The following is a 17,144-nucleotide window of genomic DNA, read 5'->3' as shown; positions in this document are numbered from 1 at the left end:
AATATAGAGCAAGAAAATTCTGGAATCACTTAAAATACAGATAGAATTGTCAGTTCTAAATGACTGAGGTGTGTGTGTGTGTGTGTGTGTGTGTGTGTGTGTGTGTGTGTGTGTGTGTTGTGTTCTCATGCTGATACGCCACCTAGAAATCCACCTAGCACTCCTACTGTATGTTCCTGATATATAACCTTGAAGGAACCCTGATGTAATGATGATGTAATGATGATGTAACCATGGCAACAATACTGGTTTAGACCTGCATTTATACAAACATTGTTTTCTTCGTGTAAATCATTTGTCACTGTTAAACAGGAGGTTCAGTGAGAACACCAGGCCAGTGATCAGTAACAGACTGACGTTATATACAGTCACGTGGACACGTCGGTGAGGAGTGTGAGATTAGCATGGTGCTACCTGCTGAGGACAAGCGTCTCCTCCCCACAGATCCACACTCGCACCATGTCTCCGTACTTCTCATTGTAGTAATTACTCGCTGTCCCGATTCCCATCCAGATAAACCTGAGGTAGGACAACAGGGGACCCAAACCCAGACAAAACCAGGGACCTAAGACACACACACACACACACACACACACACACACACACACAGTATTGTATTGATGATCTGAAACATGCTCAACTTCTTTACAGTGAAGTTACAATGCTAATGTGGGTAGCAGCTAATGCAAGCTAATAGCTATGGATTTAGCATCGTACATCCAGCATGTCTAAATAATAAATCAGGGTAACATCACGTGTCTATGTGTCTCTTATAAATGTTCACTTTTTACTTTTAAAACATTAATTTGAACATTAATTCATTTTATTTTTTTCCCTGTGAAATTTTACATGAGTATTTAATAAAAATGTATTATTGTACTGTATTTAAGTTATATTTCTTGAAAATCCAGCTAAAACTAAACAGGACTCTACACAGAGATAAATGGGGGTCAATTTGCCTAAATTTACATTATATTAATCAGTATCAGGGTATAAATTACTCTCTAAACATCATGTGACTTAAACAGTTAGTTTGTTTTGAAAAAACTGGTTGTGAAAATTTTAATTTTATTTTTTTTTATTTAATTTTAATTTTAAAAATAACTTTTAATAGGGCTTTACTTTTGCATTACATTAAATCTTTGCATTGCTAAACTCTAAAATTTATAAATAATATGTACATATTCAGTTTCACCCAGAAATAATGAGAGATTTAAAATTTATACTCCTGCTGAGAAAAAAAAAAACATTCCAGTACATTAAGGCAAATATTTAATGGAAACCATTAGTATGGTTAGTTGTAATGGCGTGCAAACTTTTACCGTTTATCCCTTGCTGAGAAAAACACATACTACAATTATTATTCCTAAGGTTCTTCAAAAAATATAATAGAAACTGGCAAATGGTTTCCACTGGAGATTTCCTGGAAGTTACTACATCATTAAATGAAAACACATTAATAGAAGAAAAGAAACTATTAGGAACCTTTGACCATTGGAGACGATCAGGACCACACCAAAACCTATTAGAAATCATTAGACAGCACAGTGTTCCTCAGATGAACATCAGCACCTGGAATGCAGCACTTCTTCTCGTTGCGGTTCCACACAGCGAGCAGCAGAACCAGACACAGCAGCAGCAGTACGAGTGTAATCCCACGCGGGTTCTCCTGCTGAGGGCTCGTCCCGTTCCGAGCCTCGTGCAGTAAAATCTCCATGACCGTCTGGCTGAAACGCGCCGGCTTCACACCGCACTCACACACTGGTAACACGTGTGCTGCCATGGGGACGTGAGAGGGGGTTCTGTCTCTCACCTGCAGCTTTGCGTGTTCTCACGCTGTTTTATAGCTGAGTCAGCTCAGGTCAAGGCTGATCCTCACGCCAAAACAAAAGTTAAGACTCTCACACACCAGCCACGCTGACCTTGGTGGGTTTGGAGCCATGCCAGGGTGAATGACCTTGAGTGACCTTGGGTAACTTGTAGACATGCGTATCGCAAAAAAGTGTTTTTGTACAAGCTTTAAAATCCTAGAAAGACCTGATTAGCAGCGCGTTAACATTGTTTTTATCTCCGGGGGCGGTGGTGGCTCAGTGTGTTAAGTTAATGTTCATAAGGTCGGTGGTTCGAGCCCCAGCTCTGCCAGGGTGCTGCTGTTTATATTAATGCAGTCGTTACCATAGTAACAGCTTGTTCACAGGTATTTTCAGTTAGATGAAAAAAAATGATTTCACATTTTACTTACTAATATGACAAGATGGAATTTTTTTGTCTTATGAACTTCAAAAAAAGAGAAAAAACAGGCAGCATGCTGAAGAAATGAGTGTTTACAATGTGTATTTATCACACACTCACACACACACACACACACACATGTTCATTAACACACTACAGGCTGTTTGGGAACACCTGCTTGTGTTTGGACTGTGGCAGGAAACCGGAGTACCCAGAGGAAACCCAAACTCTACACACACAGACCTCAGGGGACTCGAACCCTCGACCCTGAAGACTTAAGTGTTATTTCAGTGTGTGAGGAAGGCCAGGATGTCGTCATTTGCGTGTCTTTGTGTTTCTGCAGCAGAATGAGAGGATTCACTACACGCCTCCGCACTGCACACAGGAATCCAGTGAAATCACACAGACGTCACTCTGTGTGTGTGTGTGTGTGTGTGTGTGTGTGTGTGTATAGCCTCCCACGCAGGTGTCTAGAGCAGTCTGCTCACATTGTGTAATGAACATCAAATGCTGCATGTACACGAGGAAGCGTGAACTCCCTCTGTCCTGAAGGTTGAACAGCTTTATCTTTAACCTCTACACGGCTCTGACACTGGAGACTCCTTCCTCTATAATTACACAGATCAATATGATATCGCTGTACACGTCCACTCTCAACGAGCTGTTGCTATGGAAACCATAACGTATTGGAGCAAGTGCATAACGTAAACCTGCGCTTTTCTCAGATGTGTGTAGAACAGGCATTACAGTCAGACCTGCTGCTGTGTGTAATATAAATGTGTGTGCTGTATACGTCCACAGTGGAGGGATTGTATTCTGGACGATTTTTAAGTCGCTTTGGATAAAATCGACTGGCAAGTGAATAATGTAAATGTATAATATATATATGTAAAGTCCCAACACATACTGAGGTTTCAGTATCTACTGTACTGTATGTGTCGTCCACTTGCCAAAATTTGTAGAAGGCTTCTTGTTCGTGTTCTAATCTAGCTGTAGGGTAAATTATTTTTTTATATTTATGTTTAATCATATTTCTGCATTATATAAACACTGCATATCTATAATGTTATTACTTTATTTGTTCATATTTTATTTATTTATCTTGCAGGATTTATCTTATTTCCTTGTGCTTCTCATGGGAATGTTCTGGACTCATTGAGGTTCTTGTGATAAGCCGGTGCATCATGGGTTATAAAATAGACTCAGTGCAGCATGATGGTATGAGTAAGAACACTAAGCAAAAAGAAATTCCTTATTTTGGGACAAAGGGCAGAAACCAGAGGAAAGCTGGAATGCCGCGTGGAAACAAGGCGTCTTTAATCCCGAGTGGGAACAACATGTGCTTCTGTCGTCCGAGAGCCGCTCAGAACTCAGCGAGACTGAATACAGCTATTGAGGACGAGTGAAACTTCTCGAAAGTCCTACGTCACTTATAACAGACTGCTGGAAAAAATAAAACAGGATAAATTTAGGAGTTTTGTGGTTTGACTGAAATGTTTCAGATACCACATAATTATCATTACATCATTACATAAACATTTCTGTTTCAGTCATGAAGATCAGAGTCTGGGATTGGAGTCCAGTGTCATAGCCATTCTCTCCTTTCTCTCTCTTTTCTATCCCTCATCTGTTAAACTGTTACAAAGCACTGAGACTGGAGACTCCTTCCATGCAGGTTACACAAACACAATTCCCCTGAAGAGAAAACTTCATCACGTCAGTAATCACACACACACACACACACACACACACACACATTTTTAAACTCTGTTTAGGATCAGTGGCATGTGGGCTGTACACCCCCCTCTGAATGAACTGTTACTATGGAAACCATAACATCATAAGAAGCTCATGAACATAAACCTGCACTAATGTCTGAGCTGCTGCCATAGAGAATTAATCAATACCAGGTGTAGCTCAGTGGTTAAGGCATTGGACTACGGTTCGGAAGATCCCAGGTTCAACCCCACCCTCAACTGCTCAGATGTGTAATGAGATAAAAATGTAAGTCGCTCAGGATAAGAGCATCTGCCAAGTGCCTAAATGTAAATGTAAATACCATCTGACCAATCAGAGTCCAGGATTCCTCTTAGAACTGAGCTCTCAGATACACTATATTGCCGAATGTATTGTCTCGCTTGCCTTCACATGCATATGAACTTGAGTAACATCCAATTCTTAATCCATAAGGTTTAATATGATGTTGGCCCTTTGCAGCTATAACAGCTTCAACTCTTCTGTAAAGGCTTTCCACAAGGTTAGGGAGTGTGTTTATGGGAATTTTTGACCATTCTTCCAGTGTGAGGTCAGACACTGATGCTGTACAAGAAGGCACGGCTCACAGTCTTCATCTAATTCATCCCAAAGGATGGGATGGACCTCGCTTTGTGCACTGGTGTGCAGTCACGTTGGGACAGGAAGGGGCCTTGACTGGCCTGAGTCCTAACTTCAACCCGACAGAACACCTTTGGGATGAATAAGAGCGGAGACTGCGAGCCACGCCTTCTCGTCCAACATCAATCGAGAATGATCAAAAATTCCCCAAATTGAGTTTTGGCAATATAGTGTATATTATTGATCGTTTTAACCATACAGTAATAAGGTGTTAGAACTCTGTGTTCAGAATAAAGCAAAAGAAATGACTGAATGTTAAAATATAAAAAATCATTGTTTTTGTTGTTGTAATTAAAATTCATAATAATAAGATAATAAAGAAAATCTCACAGATGAGTTCCTCCTAGATTACGAGACAAGCCATGCCATGATCAAAGAAGGGGTTCAGGGTACGAGAGCGTCTCTAATCTGTCTGTACTTTGACCCTGGGGGGTAAAACTCAGACTCAGAGCTGTCTTCTCACATCTGTAGAAATCTGGGTCACGCAGCTTTTACACACAAAACACAAAATCGCCTTCAACACCCAAGAGATTTCAACAAACAATCTTAGAATGTTACGCTTCTCCTTATCTGTTAGTTATACAAATAAATTTAGCATTATTATTATTATTATTATTATTATTATTATTATAGTGTATTAATAATGTAAAAATAGAAAAAACATTTAAAAAATGGAGATAATTTTTTGTAAAAATATTGATTGTTTTTACAAATGTATTTTTAAGTCCTATTTTTTATTATTATTAATACCATTAGAATTAATAGCTGTGTATAATTTATAATTATTTAATCTATTGTGGTCAGTAAAATCTCTAATATCTTTTTGTTTAAAATTGTTTCAGTTTTTTCGTATAATTGTGAATCTTTATTTATTATATTCTTGTCTACTTAAACAATTATAAGTATACAATTGTATACATTACCTACCTTCATAATTATAATAAAAATCATAACCTTTGTTTGTATTATATTTATCTTTGAGCATTTTATCATTTTTTTCTGCTTTAAAAATAAAAAGAATTGTGCCCTTTATGTGGAAACTAAGGTAATTTAAAAAAAAAAACTGTGCTATTCAGATTTATAGTATAAACACCACACTCTACTTAATCTAATATCATGTGGGTCAATCAATAAATAAATTAGTAAATCTAGATAGATAGATAGATAGATAGATAGATAGATAGATAGATAGATAGCTCTGCTCCTTGCATCTCTTTGTGTGTCGGTTGCATGTTTCAGCCCCCAGTCAGAATAAAGAATTCGGCTCTGCTGAATATAAATCAGGTGACTGTACAGACGCCAGGCTTCAGAAACACCACTGAACAACGGCTGCGTTTGTGTGTCGCCTTCAGCAAACGCCTAAACTCCTTCTTATTGTCGTCTCGCAGCAGCGGTGTTACAGTCCACAGGATTCTACACCCTGGAAATCTACAGTTTTTGTTTTGTTTTTTAAAATTTTGTGTTAAACATTTTCTTTTTCCATATTGCCGACATTTTTGGTCTGCAGCAATAAACTTTTTCTGGACTTTAACAACATTTCAATGAAAATTTCTGATGAATGTTTCTTCTCTGTTTAAATTGAATATTTTCTTTAAAAACATTTTTACCTTTTTAATTCTTTTTTCCCTATTTAGTCATTCTTCTTTTTTACTTTAACAAATTTGCCCCACATTTCTGAGCATTTTATCTCCTTGAGCTCCCGTTGAAGATGTCCGAGTCGTCTGTCCGGTTGACATGGACATTTCACTGGACGCTGGGTGTCGTCAGCGTGCTCACGCTGCTAAACTCAGCCGGGTTCATGCTGCTCCTTCTCCAGACCCGAGAGTTTGGAAATAGGATGGATGAAGTAGAATCTCATCTGGAGGAAATCTCTCAGAGCTCAGTGGTGGAGTTCATGACGGAGATGAGCAAAAATCAGCAGGAGGTCCAGGAAGATCTGCCCCAGTACTCCAGAAATAAGAGGAGTCAGGAACTGAAGGAAGCTCAGACTTTGGAGCAGAAACTTCAACTGGAACTGGAGGAGAAACTGGATGAGGTTTCAGGAGACGGAATTGTAGAGGAATTGCTGAGGACCAAGGAGAAGAACATCCAAGAGGGTCCTGATTTCTATCACAGGACGGTGCAGCATGATGGGTTGATGATGATGATGACGTACTCCATGGTGCCGGTAAGAAACATGAATGACTTAAGAAATAATAGCAGTTTTAATAATTATTATTACAGAACAAGAAATAATGTGAACAATTTTATGAGATCATAAAAAGTAAATCCCTAAATATTATTCAAGAAATATTATTTTATGTTCATGTTTAAATAAAAATAATAAACATAACCATCATCTGAAAATAAATTGATTTTGTAGTCTAAAATTTTAAAAATTCAATCCATAAAATAGTACATTCGACATTCAAATTTTATAAAACAAATTCGTTTTTTTTTCCCTTGTTTGACTTTTATACAAGAAGGACTGTTTTTCTAAACATTTTTAAATCTTAAAAATCTTGTCGTATAATTTGATTATGATTGATTGATTGACTGACTGATTGATTGATTGATTGATTGATTGATTGATTGATTGATTGATTGATTGATTGATTGATAATTAAAAAGTGGTCTAATTCCCAGAACTGCCATGAGTAATTTTGTTGTGTGTGAGTGAGGGATGAAAGAAAAATATTTTTCTTTTTAAGGTAAAAGTCCTACTAGACATCTGTAACAGCACTAAAGGAGTTTGTCTCACTGGTAGGTTTCTTCTAATGAACAATTTCAATAATAAACTAAAGAATATTTCTGACTTTCTGCACTTTCTTCACTACCTTTCATCATTCTTTTAACAGGTCCTCCCGGACCACCAGGTAAGAAACCAGCTTTAATAAACGTTTACTTCAGTTTTCGTTCAAAAGGAATATTTTAGTAAGAAATAGTTTGCGTAATAAATGATTAATCAACAAATTATTGAATTATTGAATTACAGGGTTGCCAGGTGTGAATGGAAAGCCAGGGCACAACGGGACAGACGGAATTCCTGGTTTGCCAGGAGAACCTGGAGAGCCTGGTAAACGAGGAAAAAGAGGTAGATGAAAAAAAACCTAGACTTGTTAAAGATACACAATTCCCAAAAATGACAATTTTTTTTTTTTTTTTTTTTAAAAGAACTTTACATCATTCCAAAGTGTTCCATTAAAGTTAAAAAATTTTAACTTTATATATATAAAACACTTTCCAATCATTACCATGAATTGTGTTTGGATGTTTGTTAAAAACTCTGCCAATTATACATTACAAACTTTATACTACTCATATTGGTCAGTTCTAATGCATGGAAGTTGGCCATTACTTTATTCAACAATGATCTATCGAAGAATTTTGACTTAATACTTTTCTTACAGAGTTCTAAACACTCTATCAAATTATTATATTTAGTTTGGGAATTTCTGTAATTTCTTCTTATGACATGATTCCAAGTGGTCTGAGAAAGAGCTAAGAGTTTTATAGATATTATTTAATCAAACAAACGAGTAGATGCTTTGCAACTGATCATCACCGCTTAATCAAATGCTTGGGCGCATTTTCTATTATAGTTTTTTTTTTATTTGAGTAGGAATTCGACTTATTACACCCTACGTACTTCCCTAATGATCATCCACTGGCTGGTGGGGAATTCTGAAACTGCTGCAGTGAAGTAAGATGACATCAGCTCTTTATGAAAGTTAATTTGTCTTTTCAATCTCAGTTCCTGTTGTGGGTCCGGTGGTTTTTCAGTCTCTGTACTGAAGCGGAATGTTATTGTGCCTTCTTACAGTATTAGGCGGGAAGACTGTAAGAAGTCTTTGATAGGAAACAGAGGAAGTGGTAGTTGTGGGTTTTATGTCACGCTGATTCTCCGTCTCGCTGATGTTGTTGGAGGTCTGAGACACTGAATCACTGAGGAAATGTGAATGAAATTCTTTATTCCAACAACATTTGGACTGACTGTGAAAACGATGACCGATCGGATAAACCTCACACTGTGGTGGAATATTTGATCACTTATGATGACGCTGCGGTTAAATATCCGTCATGTGACATTTCCTCATGCATTCAGCAGCCATAAAAGATCCATTAGTATTTATATATTCATACTTATTTAATTTCTACAAACACAAGCAAATCTTCTCATGTATTATGTGCTGGACATTTAGGATAATTATCTGAATTACTGAAATACTTTAAAATCTAATTATTTTATTTGCCTATAAAGCAGACACACCAGATCATCTAGAGGTTAAAGGTCATGCTTAAGAATACTAGCTCAAAGTCTTAAGCGCTGAGCCAAAGTCTAATCTTAAGTTTTAATTGTCGACTTTAAAGTCATAGAACGATCAAGATGTTTTATATTTTATAGCAAAACACTGAACTTTTAATCTGTTTCTTATTTGTGTTTGAGCTAAAATTAAAAGCAGAATTTCTCCAGGGGATGTAAATGATTTAGCAGGTTGTAAAAATCACTTAATATAAAATCTTTAAGAATCAAGAAAATATTAGAAGATTGATATAAATATTTGTAAAAATGTCTCAGTAAAGCGTTCTTTACTGGACACTAGACACTAAACTCTCTCACTTTTTGCATAAATTTTTGCATTCAAGCATTTTTATTTTTAATTGATTTATTATTCTATATTTTTGCAATACATTTTGTCTTCTATATCGAGGTTCTAATCTTGTTTCCTTAGACATGACACAACAAACCTTGTCTTAGACTGCAGTGAAACACACTCTGAGAAAAAGATCTATCTATCTATCTATCTATCTATCTATCTATCTATCTATCTAATGCTACTGTGATTGATAGGAGAGAAAGAGGGAGAGAGATAAGGAATTGGTTTGCTAATTGAGAACTATAACCTAAAATCTGAAACTTTAAGAAGAAAGCAGCGTATTTGTAGTACATATTTTATGTTATTACAGACGTCTGTGTTTACATTGTTCTATAAATTACCTGCTTCTGGTTTTTGTTCTTTTTTTCTTTCTTTTTTTTGGTCCTTCAGGTGAAAAAGGTGAGCCAGGTGAGCCAGGTGTGAAAGGTGACCCGGGACCACCTGGAGAAAAGGGAGAACCATCTAACGATGTAATTGTAGAAGGTAAATATTAAAATTCCTGTTTGGAGACACTTCGACAAATAATTTGAGAAACATATAGAAGATGTTTTACAAAAAAAAATTAAATGCTTTAAACCGTGATCTCTGGATAAAAGTGGTTTGTGGCTGAAACAAGTGACTTCTGTTTTGGAACGCTTGTTTTTGTTTAAATAATAACCTTTAAAATTTTTGAAAAAAAAAAAAACAGGCCACTATAAAATTCTAAAACTATAGTTGCTTGGGGTTGTGTGTGGAAGGGCTCAAAGGGTTAAAAAAAAATCATTCACATGTTTAATCCATTTGGGGTTATTATCTTAGCCACTAGAACTACTATTAAGGTTATTTTCAATAGGAATTTTATGTCTTTCCAAAGTTAAGTTTATAAAATATTCTTTATACAGTAAGTACACAATTGTCTAAAATGTCTTTCATTGGAAACAGAAATAGGTGCAAAAAATAATTTTAACTCTTAGTTACCTCTTGCATTGCTGATTGTTCATGACCTTTGTTCATGTACACGGCAGGTCCTCCTGGCCCCGGGGGACCCCCTGGACCTCCAGGTCCGATTGGCCCACCCGGACTACCAGGACCACCCGGACCACCGAGACCAGCCCGAAACAAAAGCCAGAGAGCTCACCTGCACACGGGTCATGCAGCTGAAGGTAGAATTAAATGCCAGAGAAACTATTTTAACTCTAATAAAACTAAAGTCACTTCATTCCATCATACACCAGGTTTGTTTTTTAAAGATACTACACAAAAAAAGTCATTAGAGTCACTGGAGCCATTGGAGTTCATCAGTCCAACTGGACTCATATGACTAATCTGTACAGTCATTATATGAACAGTACAATGAAATTTAGTGTGGATTCTCTCTCTTTCTCTCTGTCTCTCTCTCGTGAATAAATTAAAAAGAATAAAAAAAGAATAAAGAGGAATAAACACTATTGCATTATTTATTCAACATTGGGAATTTTGCAGATTAGTAGCTAGTCACAAGTGGTGTTCTTATAGACACACAGCTGTTTGTGGTTAAAGCTAAATGTGATCAAACAAATTACAGACTTTTTGTTTTGGCCATGGACTGTATTTATATCAACTGTTAAATGAAGGATTTTTTTACTTTATTAATTGCTCATCATTAATTAGAAATACTGATAACTTATTTAAACGCCTGTGACTTTAAAGAGAAACGTGCTTACTAACTGTTTACTTTTTTTTGTTAAAACAACAGGTTTAATTCATGCAGTTTCAAATGATCATATGATGAGTCAAGGACCAGTGACCCGGGGAAAGACATCGAAAAAGGGTACAAACTGTACACACCTCTTTCATTTTGGAAGCACAGAACCCCCTAATATCTCAATAAATTATGTAAAAACCACTTAAAACACTTAAAGAACCCATTTCTACCCAATTCTGGGAGTAGAATTTTAGAAAGTATGGAATAAAATACCAAAGTCTTGTTTTTTCATTAAACCATTTAAAGAACATTTTTAAATTCTAAGAATGTCTGTATAAACTGGAATACGGCTTAGTCATTTTTTCCTCCTAATTAGATCCTGTCAGATTTTGAATGATTGATAATTAAACAAATGATTGTACTTGGAATGTTTTCTTGCTGTAGGGTTCTAAGTCTTAGAACCGTTCTAAGACTGTAGAATCTGCTAATCTCTGGTGCTTCATTAGTCTTGTTAATGGGCTACCCACATATTCCCAACAACAGAGTGCATTATCAAGTCAGTAAAGGAACCGATGAACCTGGCAAAGATGGAGACTACATTTGGCGCCTGGATGAAAGACACAGGAGTGGGAGATGATGAGAAGATCTGGGTAGCAGAACATTTCTCAGGTACTTCATGAAAAAACTTAATTTTAGAGATTTAGAGAGCGCTGAGTTGGATAGTATAGCTGATCCCAAATCAGTGTTAAGCTGGAACGTGAACAATCCATAATTTAAACTACAACGAATTCTGCTCTTTGAAGGTGGTCAGAAAGTGCTGATTAATTTTCTGAAACAGCACAATCAGACGTTTATTCTAATGTGCTCGTTTTTAATTAGTATGTTAAAGGTTTTCTGTTTTGGAGATGTCCCGTGTTTGTTTTATTTTGCCAGGTGTGACTGTGTCTCTGTGTGTTGTAGGTCGTGCTATAAAGGAGTTCAGCAGCATCATGGCCTGGCAGGACAGCAGCAGTCAGTCCATCGAGTTGAAGAACTTTTTCCAAGGTTGCGGACATTTAGTTCACAACAACTCCATTTATTACCACATCGCTGGAACCTACAGCATCGCCAAGTAAGAAACATAACTAGACAAAATTTTATAAAGAAATTATCAAATTATCAAAATTTAAAATGCAGGGAGATTTGAATTTATTAAAAAAAAATTAGGAAAGTCTTAGGAAACATGCACACTTTGATTTTTAAGCATGTTTCTTCTTACAATGAAAATACCAAATAATTTTTTTATTGGATTTGGAAAATTTTACACTTAAACTGTTGGTTAAAACTATGGTTATTTAAAATCAAATCACTAATTTAATTAAATATACTTAAATTTATAATTTTTTTTAGAAAAAAAATATTATTAAAAACATTCTATAAAGAAATAATAAGTAAACACTGTCATTTGTAATTATTAAAATATTGCAAGTACTGTAGAAATAGTAGGTTAAGAAGTAAAATTTTATGAAAACATTTAACAAATTTGTACTTGTATATTATATATTTATAAAACATTTCTAAGTAAACAATTATTTGTAAATATTGATATTTTAGTAAACATCATGAAAAATCATACAATTATATTTATCGCCCTTTTGCAGGTATAACCTCGCAACTAAGAAGTTGCACACACTGGCCATAGAGAACGCTTTGTACCACAGCCTGTCCTACCTGCTCCGCAACTCAAAGACATACTTCAAAATGGCAGCAGACGAAAGTGGCTTGTGGCTCATCTTCGCTTCAAGCATTGACGAGAACATCATGGTAGCGCAACTGGACGAGAAAACGTTCTCCATAACGACGTACATCAACACCAGCTACCCAAGAAGCAAAGCTGGAAACGCCTTCATCGCGTGTGGCGTCCTCTATGTCACCGATGATAAAGACACCAGAGTGACCTACGCCTTCGATCTCCTCAAACAAAAACCTCTCAATGTTAGCTTCGACCTCTGGACTCCGGCTAGCATGCTAGCCATGATGTCTTACAATCCTAAAGACAGGCATTTATATGTTTGGGAAAGCAGACGTGTCAAATCCTACAAGGTCCATTTTCTTTCTGATGACTAATGTCACTTTTTATAGTTGAAGAAAAAAAAAGATTGAGAGTTCAAGGAGATTGGTTTCCTTTACAAATTAAATACTCAACTAATATAGTGTTTGTGTCCTTTCCTTTTATCATTAATTTTTCCTAATTTGTTTTATTGCAAGACAACTACCAGTGAATACAGAAAGTTATTTTTTTAATTTAATAAACATCTAACCAGTCAACACAGAGGAATGCTGATTTTTTTTTATATGACATGATTTTAAAAATAAACTTCTCTTTAGGAAAATAAAGCTTTGTTAAATGAACCATTCATAATTATAACTTTATACAACCAAATCTTTATTTAAAGATTTTCAGCTAGAATGACATTACAGAATAAATGTTTATTTTACTGTGAAGATGCTGTTAATAGAACAACTTTTACAGAAGTTTGTTAGAATGTTTTTTTTCCTTTTACTGTATAAAGAAAATAGCATGGACTGTTAGCTAAAACTATTTTATTTTACTGTGTTTTAGTAAAAAATCAACAAAAACTTGACAATATTCAACATTTTGTAACAAGTTTTTGTAATAAACCTCTGTAATAAGTTTCTAATTAGGGCTAGGAAAGATCACGTAAATGCTCATCAACACAATTGAATTTGAAAGAAATTTTATTTTAATATTTTAGTTTAAGGTGTAGTTTAAGGTTTAACAAACTGAAATCTTTTTATTTTTACATATTTTACTGTTACAGTTTAAGAGATGCAATTTAACAAAAACATCTGACCCGAAGTTCTCACTTCTACTGTACCTGTAATGTCTCAAGTTAAAACACCACAGACTTCTGTTCAATTCTTAGTAAAGAAAAAAGTGGTAACTTTACAGCTGAAATAAAAAGAGCCTAAAAGAAACAAAAACACCAGAACCTTGTGTGATAAGTGGATGGAGTTTTGATTTCGTATTCATATCCTGTTTTTCGGATGTTTTATTAACCGTGTTAATCAACAAATTATATAAAATTTGAAAAAGCTTTTAGATAGATTTCAGCTTTAAATTTCTCACAGATTTATTCTAACAATTAACTTGTATTCTTAATAAGTAAGGTTTTATAAAATGAATTTTTATTGTATTAAAACAAAAAAGGATTAGAAAAAGCCATAACATATTTTGGCCTCTTAAAGTTACACATGACTGTACCTCTTCCCCACCTGGTTTATATTTTAGTGTGCAGTACAGCAGCTTTGTTTGATCATTCAGTTTACACATGCATTAAATGATACGATCACTTTAACAGATAAATCTGAATGTTTTGTTCATGTGGTTTATATTGAATTGTTTTGCCTTAGATGTTATTTGTTACAGATTGTTCTAGATTGTGTTTGCCGTTTACCTTGTACTTGTTGTTACAAAACATGATGAACATGAATCCCATTTTCAATGCAAAGTTTGTAAACATTTTCTAACAAATAGCAGCAACAAAGTTTTGCTATTCATAATGCGAATATTTTGTATTTGTATTGCTACAAAAGGTAAATAAAAGTTGAAATAAATGAATGAATGCATTCCTGAAAGCATTATTCTAAAAGCGTCACTGTCACGTTTGCTTCGGTTTTGCTTCTATATCTGTTTTTTGCACAAATTTTTGCAGTAGTTGGATAAATAAAAATTTAATTATTAGTGTATTAACCTTAATAATAGTAAGCGATTATTAGTAAAATGGCGAGTTCGGAGAGAAAACTTTACTGTAATCACACGACATTCTCTGGGTTATTATATAAGTCTTGGTGGATGTTAGTGTATTCTACAGTATTTAAATCAGGCTGAAGACTAATAAAATCGTACACAAGCAACCATTTGCTGCTCTATCATGAGGCAGATTATTCTGATGCGATCTGTGTTTTGTGATCAGCTGCTCTTTTTCAGAATTTAATTTTGACCAATTAAGTTTATTGGATAAAGATTTGGTTGACTTCCAAATAAGAAATCAGGTACAGTATACTTAACTTGGTAATTTTAATGCACTCGGGATTTGGTTTTCTTTTGGTGAAACCAGGTTAAATAAATATAGTTAAAAACAAAGAAGCAAGGCATTGGTGATTCATGGGGTATCGCCTCGCCTGCCAAGTGGGAGATCTGGGATCAGTTCCCAGCCAATGCACCAAACACCACTCGCTGGCTCAAGTCATAGTGCTCATCCCAAAAACGAGAGCACTGCATCAAAAACGAAAAACCAGTACCAAATCAAACTCATTAAAATTCAGCGGCTGAAAAGATATTCAAACTGCAATGGGGTCACGTGTACGTTTTTTAAAAGAAACTTTAGAATAGAGTTCTGAATGATAATTGTAAGTTATTGTTCCTATAGTAACAGCTGTTCACTGTTACTGCTTGTCTCTGTAATATAAGGGGAAGGAGTCTCCAGTGCTTTGTAATAGTCTGACTTTAAGCTACAACTTTGTGTTTTTCCACAACTCCAGGACAGAGAAGTTTATGCTTCATTACGATTTCCATAGTAACATGACAAGCTGCATTTTTTATCTGATTAACTTTAAGAGGGAGAAAGAGAGATTGGTGAGGAACAGGTGTTTATAGCTGCTTTAAAGTTAAAGTTAGGGAAAACAGGATATAACTCGTTTTGCAGAAAAGTTAAAGTAACTATAAAACAATAAAAGTATATGTCAAGTAAATTGACGTGGCATCAGATGAATAAAACATTTAGGGGCAGAGTACTGTGGTAATCAACTACAGATTGTAGCAGCAACTCCACACACTAACTTAGTATTTTATAGTAGTGCAAGTCATTAGATGTAATTAATAATTAATCGACAATAACTTGCAGGAGACGTGGGTAAAAAAACAAAAACAAAATAAAACAAAAGTGCAGATGAAATAAAAAGAATTTATTCAACTTACTTTACAAAGGTAAAACTCTAACCATGATAGAACGATCTCTGTGCTTTCAGAAACTTCCTCACAAAAACGGCATGACCGATTTCATAAATACACAACAGACGAGAAGCAAAACCACCATCACACACACACACACACGCACTCAATCACTCTCGCACATAAACACACACACGTACAGTGGACATGATGGCCAGCAGACCGTACACAAACACAAAGAGTTTAATAAATATATCACATACATCCAAACCAAATGTACACCTATTGCAGCCATGTGAAAGAAACAAAACCCAATAAATTAAAACAGTGTTTGTACAAGCTATGTGCAGCTAGTTCAGATCTATATGTATTTATATTTATATATTTATATATTCATTTTAAAACTAAACATTCATCTGGATATAGAACATTTTTAAAACACCCTCCACTCTTTTACCACTTTTAAAGTGTCTCCACATCAGAGTGCAAACGGTTACATATGACTTTAAACACTTAATAAATAAAACGAGTGGTCCAGGAAAACATCGCAGTCGCATCGCACAGAAAGTCACTTCATGAGGAGTACAGTGGTTTAAAAACAACAAAAAATAATAATAAAACACATGACCAGGTAAACACATACACAACAATAAATAATAATGTACTGTATAAAGGAAAAAAAAAAAAAAACAGTTCTGTGCAAAATGTAAATGTAACGGTTTCTGCTCAGAGTAAATGTCTCGGATCAGTGCTTAGTAACAACACCGGGCACGGACTGAGAGTGAGACAGATTTTATCCAGTGTTATGGAACGAGAGTGAGATGGATTTATTAGTATTTATGGAGACAGGAGAAAGATTTAAGAATAGGAACTTTCATGAAGTTAGGTTTGAATTTTATGAAAGTGAGACAGATTAATCTGGAGTTACAAGACATTTATCTGGAGTTTGTAAATGAGAGTAAGACAGGTTTAGTGATACGTTATTGGGTGAGAGTTAGACAGATGTAATTTGCTCCTGGAGTAAATGTAAGACAGTTTTACAGTAATTGCATATTAGACCGAAAAACAAACTGTCTCTCTCTCTCTCTTTGTCTCAGAACGGACTGTAACTGGTACAAATGAGAGTAAGACAGGTTTTATAGAGGATTATGGAATTAGAGTGAGACAGATTTATTAGTAGTTATGGAGATGGAAGCGAGACATGATTAAAGAGTGAGACAGATTTACAAACAGAACATTTCATAACGTGCCTTGAGAATGGAGT

The 17,144-nt window shown here is 35.2% G+C and overlaps 2 protein-coding genes across 2 annotated transcripts in view; one reads left to right on the top strand and one right to left on the bottom strand.

Moving 5' to 3' along the window:
* LOC128527516 (aromatase) overlaps positions 1-1,807 on the bottom strand; it is a 5,517-nt gene extending 3,710 nt beyond the window's left edge. The window contains exons 1-2 of the mRNA XM_053499942.1: positions 1,573-1,807; positions 415-565 (exon numbers count right to left, since the gene is read on the bottom strand). Of these exons, the coding sequence (XP_053355917.1) occupies positions 415-565; positions 1,573-1,783 (362 nt within the window). The 5' untranslated portion in view covers positions 1,784-1,807. The remainder of the gene's footprint in view (positions 1-414; positions 566-1,572) is intronic.
* A 4,408-nt stretch (positions 1,808-6,215) lies between these two features.
* gldn (gliomedin) lies at positions 6,216-13,418 on the top strand. The gene is made up of 10 exons (XM_053499935.1): positions 6,216-6,793; positions 7,317-7,368; positions 7,464-7,481; positions 7,601-7,699; positions 9,654-9,746; positions 10,268-10,405; positions 10,978-11,052; positions 11,470-11,595; positions 11,887-12,037; positions 12,567-13,418. The coding sequence occupies exons 1-10, from the start codon at positions 6,335-6,337 to the stop codon at positions 13,030-13,032; spliced, it is 1,677 nt and encodes a 558-aa protein (XP_053355910.1). The 5' UTR covers positions 6,216-6,334; the 3' UTR covers positions 13,033-13,418.
* Positions 13,419-17,144: the final 3,726 nt, after the last annotated feature.

This window comes from Clarias gariepinus, chromosome 7 (assembly GCF_024256425.1).
Source record: "Clarias gariepinus isolate MV-2021 ecotype Netherlands chromosome 7, CGAR_prim_01v2, whole genome shotgun sequence".
Lineage (NCBI taxonomy): Eukaryota > Metazoa > Chordata > Actinopteri > Siluriformes > Clariidae > Clarias > Clarias gariepinus.
This window is presented reverse-complemented; position numbering and strand designations above follow the sequence as displayed.

Coding starts and splice junctions, on each gene's coding strand:
- gldn (XM_053499935.1), top strand. CDS start 6,335: ATGTCCGAGTCGTCTGTCCGGTTGACATGGACATTTCACTGGACGCTG. Junction 9,747..10,267: donor TAACGATGTAATTGTAGAAG/GTAAATATTAAA, acceptor TGTACACGGCAG/GTCCTCCTGGCCCCGGGGGA. Junction 10,406..10,977: donor CACGGGTCATGCAGCTGAAG/GTAGAATTAAAT, acceptor TTAAAACAACAG/GTTTAATTCATGCAGTTTCA.